This window comes from Dipodomys ordii, unplaced genomic scaffold (genome assembly GCF_000151885.1).
Source record: "Dipodomys ordii isolate 6190 unplaced genomic scaffold, Dord_2.0 Scaffold11, whole genome shotgun sequence".
NCBI classification, from domain to species: domain Eukaryota; kingdom Metazoa; phylum Chordata; class Mammalia; order Rodentia; family Heteromyidae; genus Dipodomys; species Dipodomys ordii.
Genome location: NW_012267227.1, coordinates 4,632,836 through 4,641,378, shown reverse-complemented (window position 1 = coordinate 4,641,378; position 8,543 = coordinate 4,632,836). Strand labels below are relative to the sequence as shown.

Below are 8,543 nucleotides of genomic sequence, written 5' to 3'. Positions count from 1 at the left end.
CACCAGGTACTCAAAGATGAGGGTGGGGCTGATTCTTGTCTTTTGTTGGCAGGAACTTTGTGAACTACAGTTATTGAGGACAATTGATCTTTTCATTTGTGACTTACGGATACTGGACGTTTCATAATTTACTTGGTAAGGTGCTGTTCAACTGGGAAGTTTGAGTTTTGGGATTTGGATTTGGGGAGGACTTATGTATTTACATTTTTGTAATGCATTTCTTTCCTTGGGTTATGTCTTATAATTCATATTTATCCATGGTACAAAATAATGATGCCATGATGATTACATTTCCAAACAGGTATTTCCTCACTTTGACCCAAATTACTCCTCCTACCTCTCTTTTCTTTTTTGAACTTGACATGGCAAAGTTTACTTTTGTCCAAGTGTGCCATACCACAATCTAGCAAGCAAGTACTTGGAGCAGTGGGGCTGGCCCCCTTTTTTCCCTGAAAACAGCGGGCTCCACCTTTTTGCCTGGATCGGTCAGCCTCCAATTTAGATTTATTCCCTGGATGGATTGACATGTGATCCTCCTCCTCCTCCTGTCCTGTACACATCCCTGTACCTAGTATATACTAGGGCCTTAGAGTTGTTCAGCAGAAGTTCTATCAGTACAGCTCTGCCTACAGCCCTTTTTGCTTTTTTAGTAGTTTTCCAAGTATGTCCTTCCTTTTCTTGTCTTGACAAATTTTAGACTCCAGTCCTCCTAATTAACTTTTCTCTGATCTGGGTGGAGAGGGGCCTGCCATCAATCTCATCTGTTCATTAAATTGAGGCTTGTCTGATATTTTTACCCTGGGTAGTATCTTACAAATATCTGCCTCATGAGTAGCTGGGTTTACAGTTGTGACCTACCAACCCCAGCTGCTTTGAACTTTTTATGATGGATACACATTCACCTTCTTCTGCTTTCATTCACCTTTGAGCTTTAATCCAGCATCTTCCAGTACAACCTAAAGGACTCATCACATAGCTCATGTCTGATGGTAAGCAACTCTTATTTGTAGGGTGACACACTTTGTAAGTTTGCTTCTTTCAGCAGACTTCCAAGGCCACCAGTATTTTGAGGTGGGGCCGTTGGGAAGACCATAATACTTTGCTCCTGCCAATGAAACATGTGCTTTTCCAGAGGAGCTGGTTTGACTGTGGTCAAACCTTGTCTTCTTTACCCCATGTGAGGAATCACCAAAAAGACTCCAGGTATGAAAGAGAGACACACACACACACATAGTAGCCTAGTGAATGGTCAGGTGCATTGATTAGGCTTGCCAATGCCCTGAAGTGTAAAAAACCAACTCTCCTTCCTAAATTACCCAGTAATATATACTTCACTAGAAATATATACTTCACTCTCGTGCCCAGAGATTCTAGGTAGAAATAATAGCCTTTTATGATTTTATGGGGATCTTCTAATAATTTCTAATCTATTTCCTTCCCTCTCTGTGTTTCTTTGTCTCTTGAACTTTGTAAATGTTTATGTATCCTATGCTGTATCAGGACAGCATTTCTTTAGAACCATGTCAGTAAAATGTTACCAGTTTTTACTTCAATCTATTCATGCTTGATTTTCCCCATAGTAGATACAAAGATAATTCTTTTTCTGGGGGGTGGGCCTGGTCCTGGGTCTAGATGCTGTCCTGAGCCACAGCACCACTTCAGCTTTTTCTGATTAGTTTAGTGGAGTCTTGACTTTCCTACCCAAGCTGGCTTTGAACTGCAGTCATCAGATCTCAGCTAGACATGAACCACCGTGGCTGGCTTATAACACATCATAGGTAATTATGGGTATTTTGACTTCAAGTGAAAATGGCAGTGATATACGTTATATTTTATCATTCTTAAAAAAGTAAACATCAGTTTTTACAATCCATATAAACACAGAATATCTGCAGTTTGGCCTTATCCTTTGTATTAATTCGATTAAATCTGTGAGGAGTAAAAGTGAGAACATTTCTGGCTGGTTATGCACATCCATGATTGGTACAGTCAAAATGTGACCTCACAAGGAACCATTGTGATTGATTTGTAATCACCAGATGCTTAAGAATAAATCTGGGGCTGATTCTTGTCCTTTATTGGCAGGGTATTTGTGAAATACCCTGAACCTAGAGCAACCTGTCTCTTCATTTGTGATCATATTACCTGGTAAGATGCTTTTCTATTTGAGGGTTTGAGTATTGGGGTTTATGTTTGGGGGGGTCATTTCTATTTATTTTTGGCCACGCATTTTCTTGTCTTATGTTATAATTCACATTTATTCATTGTGCAAAATAAGAAATTAATAACATTTCCATAAAGTACTTCTCTACATTGACAATCATCACTCAGTCTTTAAAAACAAAAACAAAAAACTGCAGCCAGGTGCCAGTGGCTCACACCTGTAATCCTAGCTACTCAGGCTGAGATCTGAGAATTGTAGTTCAAAGCCAGCCCAGGCAAGAAAGTCCATGAGACTATCATCTCCAATTAACCACCAGAAAACCAGAAGTGGTGCTGTGGCTCAAGAGGTAGAGCACTTGCCTTGAGCTGAAGAGCTGATGGACTGTGCCCAGGCCTAGAGTTCAAGCCCCACAACGGACAAAAAACAAACAAAACCCTGCAAAATGTAGTTTACTTCTGTAGAAGGGGGAGCATCTGCCCAAATATGGAAAGCAAACACATGGAATAGGCCAGCTGCTCCCCTTACATCCATAATGCAGCTGGTCCTGCCAATTTGTCTGGATCAGTGTCTCAAACTCAGATCTATCTATACCCTGGCTAAGTTGACCTACAATTCTCCTCCTCATGCTGTCCTGGGTTACCAGTGAGGACAGACTTGCACCCCTGCACCCAGTGCATTGTCAAGGCCTCAGTGTTGGTCTACAGAAGTTCTATCACTATAGCTCTGCAGACAGCTTTTCCTACTTCAGTTGTTTACCAGGTATGTCTTGACAGACTTCAACCCCAATTTACCCAACTGGGTAAAGATGTACCTGCCATCAAACACATCTTTTCATTATGTTGGAGCCTATCTGATACTTTACCCTACCTGTTAAACTGGTATCCTATTATCTGACTTCTGAATAGCTGGGATTATAGTTGCAAACCACCAAGCCTAGCTATGTACATACATCTATATCTGTATCTCTATGTATCTATGTATCTATCTATCTATCTGCACATTCCCTTTTTTACTCCAGTTGATTCAAGTTTGAAGAAAAAGGAATTTAAGCCACAAGTCACTTTGTATATTTTGATTTCAAGTGAAAATGACAGTGTATGCCCTATACACTTTATCATTCCTAAAGAAATAAATATAACTTTTCACAATCCAAAGAAACATAGAACTTCTGTAGTTTAGTCTTATTCTTTTTATCAATTGGGTATGAGGACTGAAAATGAGAAGATCCCTCTTTGGTTATGCCCAAAATATGATTTTACAAGGAACCACTGTGATGGATTTGTAATCACCAGGTAATTAAGGCTAAGGCGGGGGTGGGGGGCTGATTTTGGCAGAAACTTTGTGAACTTATTGAGAGCAATCTATAACTTCATTTATGACTTACCCTGACATTGGATGTTTCTATTTTACTTAGTAAGATGCTCTCTCTTGTGAGGGTTTGAGTATTGAGGTTTCTATTTGGGAGAGTCTTTAGTATTTATTTTTGGCTATGCATTTTGTCTTACTTCAGGTGTTATAATCCACATTGATTTCTTGTGGAAATGAGGAATTGATGGTGCCATGACATTTTTCATACAGCTATTTTTTTAACCTTCTTCACCCTTTTTACACCTTGTGTCCTTTCTTTAAATTTTCTTGACTCTTAAGGCAAAGTTAACTTTTATAGTAACGTGTGCGATCTGCCAAAATCTGGCAACCAGACACAAGCAGCAAGCTGGCTGTGGTCCCCTTTAATCTAACATAGCACGTTCTGCCCCATTGCCACTGGGCAGCCTCGACCTCAGATTTATTCTCTGATGGGATTGGTGGGATCCGTGTAGTGTCCTACATTACCAGTGAGGACAGGCTCACACTCCTGTACCCGGTACACACTCAGGGCCTTAGAGTTGTTCTGCAGAAACCCTACCAGTCCAGCTCTACCCACAGCCCTTTCTGTTTAGGTTGTTTTCCAGGTACATCTTTTCTTTTGTTGTCATGACAGACCTGGACTCATCTATTTTTGCTTTTTCCTAAGCTGGGTGGAGAGGTGCCTGCCATCAAAACTTTTGAACTACCCTTATTGAGAGCAACCTTCTTCATTTGTGACTTATTGATACCAGACATTGGCACATTACTTGGTTCAGGATGCTGGGTTTTTTTTTTTAATGGTTTGTACCTTGGGGTTTGGGTCATTTTTTATACTTTTGGCTATGTGTTTTCTTGTCTCATTTTATGTGTTATAATTCACATTGATGCATTGTACAAGTAAGGTGTCAATTATGGCATTCCCATACAGTTATTTCCTTATTTTGACCTATGTACACATTGTTTCCAATGTGTACATTGCTCTCAAAGCAAATATACTTCTGGAGAAAGGTATGCAATCTGGCAAAATCTTACAAGCACAGGTACACTGAGCAGGTTGGCTGGCCCCCTTTTATCCTTAGGGCAATAGCCCCTGCCATTGCTTGGATTAGTCAGCCTTGAGCTCAGATTTATTCTCTGGCTGGATGACACATGATCCTCTCCCTTGTGCAGTTCTGAGTTATAGGCACATCCCTGTCTCCAGTATATCCTAAGCCTTAAGAGTTGCTCTGCAGGAGTTTTATCAATACAGCCCTGCCCACAGCCCTTCCTATTTTAGTTTTCCACATATGTTCTTCCTTTTTTAAAAAAGAGAATTTAAGTGTCATTTTCTTCATAGTCCTTTCTTAAATTCCCCATACAAGGGCTGGGAAGGTGGCTCAGTGGTAGAGCGCTTGCCTTGCATGCATGAGGCCCTGGGTTCGATTCCTCAGCTGGAAGTGGTGCTATGGCTCAAGTGGTAGGGCGCTAGCCTTGAGCTGAAGAGCTGAGGGACAGCGCCCAGGCCCAGAGTTCAGGCCCCACTACCGGACGCCCCCCACCCCCCAAAAAATAAATTCCCCATACAAGTTTGGGCGTCAACAAGTTTGGGAGTAAATCCATCCAATTTCAGTCTGAGAGATTTTTCATATGTTTTCCAGCTTCAATATTGATAAATTACATGTGCCTCAACATTTCACTTTTCCTTCTAGATTTTTCCTTTTCAAACTATACCCTAGTAATGATTTTGAGATGAAGACTGTTGTCATTTTATCATCAGCTGCCATTTTATTACTTAGGTCTTAGCTCCTGTTTCTGGTTGGCTATATAGAAAGGTGAATTTTGTTTACCCTTGCTTTCACTGATCTTTGTGTTCTCCTAGTTTCTAGTTTGTCTTTTTTGCCAATCTTGGGTCTTAAATTCAACTTGTGTCTGCTGTATCTGAGCGTCTGTGCTCCAGGTTAGCACTCTACCACTTGAGCCACACAGCTCAACTTCTGGCTTCTTGGTGGTTAATTGGAGATAATAAAAAAATCTCATGGACTTTGTGCCTGGGTTGGCTTCCAACCACTGTCCTCTGATCATGGTCTTCTTTGTAGCTAGGACTGCAGGTGGGAGCCACTAGTGCCCAGGTTTTGCATGAACTTTTTGTTGCTCTTTTTGTTCCTATATGCTTTGGGGTTTGTGTTGTCCTTATTTCTAAGACGATTTGAGATGTCTTTGCTGTACTTGGGGTCTGTGCTTGCTACACAGGCTCTCCAGAAATGATCCATGGATCTACCCCTATTTCATTTAGCAATTTTTTTTCACGGTACTGGCATTTCACTGAAGGCTTCGAGCCTGTTAAGCAAGTGACCTCCCCCCCTCCCCCCCCCGCAACTGGAAACATAATCTCCTAGTTCTAGTTCTAGTTTAAAATGTAAACTTGCATAACTATAAAGTCACTTTTAATTGTTATTGACCTGTTATAGCTTGAGCCGCTGCTGAGCATACAAGCAAGACAGGGGACCATGAGACACCTTGAGAGAATCAACTATCACAAGGAACATCTCAATGACCATTACTGGGTTTTAAAAACCATCGGAAAAGGAGGCTTTTCCAGCGTGAAACTTGGTTGGCATAAACTAACACAAACCCAGGTTGCCGTCAAAATAGTTGCCAAAAATGACCCACACTTATCCTATGATTCTTCTGAAGCCAATATTATGAAAAGGTTGTGCCATCAGAACATCATACGGCTGTACCACATCTTAGAAGACTCTAGAAACATCTATTTCATCCTAGAGCATGCAATAAACGGCAACTTGAGAGATTACATCAAGGCTAAAAGTTACTTAAAGGAAGGGAAGGCCCAACAATTTTTTTATGAAATAACTTGTGCTGTGCAATACCTACATGCACGGAACATAAGCCACAGAGACCTCAAGCCTCGTAATATCTTAGTCGACGGCAGAGAAACCCTGAAAGTCTGTGACTTTGGGCTCAGCACTCAGTTTAAGCCAGGGCAGAAGTTCACTAATTTTTGTGGCACAGTGCCCTTCACTGCCCCAGAGATGTTCTACAATGACGGCTATGATGGCACCGCTGTTGACATGTGGAGCTTAGGAATAATCTTATACAACATGCTTGTGGGCATAATCCCCTTCCACATCTTTAACAATTCCCAGCAGTACATATGGCTTCTGCTTCCGAGCAACATCACGGAAGAAGCCCAAGACCTGCTAAATCAACTGCTGATGCTGGAGTGGCAGAAGAGGGCTACCCTAGATTATGTCATCCAGCATCCTTGGCTGAACCACTCACACAATGGCAATGGCAGGGATGTAAAGACCACTCTCCCCAAATGCTCATACTCAGAGATCGTGGCCACAATGACTACCATGGGCTACAAAGCCCGGGAAATCCAGGACTCTCTGAGAAAGAGGAAGTTTGATGATACCATGGCCACGTACCTTATTCTGTATCATCAGATGCCTCGGGGCTTGGGCTCCAGCAGTGATGGCAAACCAAGGTCTTCAGGCAAAGTGCCTTGCCTAGCCCCCTCAAAACCTCCCATCACTGTGGCTAGGAGGAGGAAGGGCAGTGTCTCCAACCTTCATTCTTTCACCCTCTCCCCTTTGAGATTCCAGCAGGAGGAGGAGGACCAAAGTTCACAAAACCTGAGCGTGAAACATGTCTCCTTGCCCGCTATTCCCTTCTCCCACATGGGCAGCCAGGCCGTTTCCAGACTACCCTGTGAAAATACTCCAGAGCCTGGGTCCTCCATTGAGGGCAATGTCGGCCAATCCCACTTTGGAGACCTGTCCAGCCTGTCCCTTGGGACTCCCTCCAACAGTGACAACCAGGAAAACTCCGATGCTAGGAGTGGCAGAGAGAGTGCATCCACCTGCCCTCCAGAGGTCAGGCCCAGACTCTGGAAAACATTTCGAAAGAGAGTCATGAGGGCCCTCAGGTCACTGTGTTCCTGTCTGTCTGCCCGGAGGAGGAAATCCCGGAACAAAATAGTTCCAGGGCAGAGAACAGACAGCGACGACACTAGGTAGGTGAGGCAGGTCAGCTGTGTGTGCTGCACTTTATGGGATTGACACCTTTTTTGTGGGGGTCCTATTCAACCAACAAATTGCTTTTATCACTAATGGTGTGCACAAGGCACAAATTAGAGGTGGGGTGATTGAATCTCTCTCCATTATGTCTGTATCACCACCCAAAGACCAATCCTCCTGCACCCAATCTTCCAATGGGGGAAGTGCAAGCTGGTAGACAGAGTTCACAGAGGCTGGAGGAGAGCAAGGAAGGGAAGGAGAACTGGAGGCAAAAGAAAGCAGGTCTGAGCCGAGGCAATGGGGTAGGGAGCAGAGTTTCAGATGGGAAGAATCTGACAGAACAGATGCCCACAATGAAGGGCAACCATAGTCAGGACTGTCTTATATTTATCCTCAGCATGAGTTAAGAGAGCGTTTCCCTTGTCTCTTTGTGCTTTAACAGTGACTGAAGGCCCTGGGTCGACAGGGCTCCTGAGGCCGAGTGTGGGGGATCGGCCTGAGCTATGGACTCCAACCCCACCAGGAAGAAGCTAGGCATGAAGCGCACAGAAGTGTGTGCCAGGCATGCTTGCACCAGAATGTCTCCTCCCTGTCCAGCAGGTAGGTAGGTGTGCAATTGGTACCAGACTCTGTAGTTGGAATTCCTGGCAGGAGGCATCTAACACCCTGCTTGACCTCTCTAGTCTTCCTGGGTAGAGCTGAGCTGACAAGGCCCTCTGCCAAGCAGTGACTCCTGAAACACTCCCATACCTGAGCTATCATATGTCCTTTCTTCCATGTTTGTGAGGATCATCCTCTTGCCTTTCTGCCCCTTGGACATGAGGACCAGTCACGTTAGACCTCATTTTTTAAAAATCTACTTAAAACAAGTTTTATTAATTTGATCAATATATCTCATAATCTATGGAATCGACATATGACATTAGTACTTGATTTCTTTTTTCTTCCCTTTTTATTTTTTAATATTTTTTATTGTAAAAATATTGTACAGAGGGGTTACAGTTACACGAATA

At 43.0% G+C, this 8,543-nt stretch overlaps 1 protein-coding gene across 1 annotated transcript; it reads left to right on the top strand.

The window, feature by feature from the left end:
- The first annotated feature begins 5,997 nt into the window (after positions 1–5,997).
- On the top strand, positions 5,998–7,530 carry LOC105980944 (sperm motility kinase-like). The gene has a single exon (XM_013009932.1). The coding sequence runs from the start codon at positions 5,998–6,000 to the stop codon at positions 7,528–7,530; it is 1,533 nt and encodes a 510-aa protein (XP_012865386.1).
- The last annotated feature ends 1,013 nt before the right edge of the window (positions 7,531–8,543 follow it).

What these genes read in the sequence shown, in the direction of transcription:
- LOC105980944 (XM_013009932.1), top strand. Translation starts at nt 5,998, where the DNA reads ATGAGACACCTTGAGAGAATCAACTATCACAAGGAACATCTCAATGAC.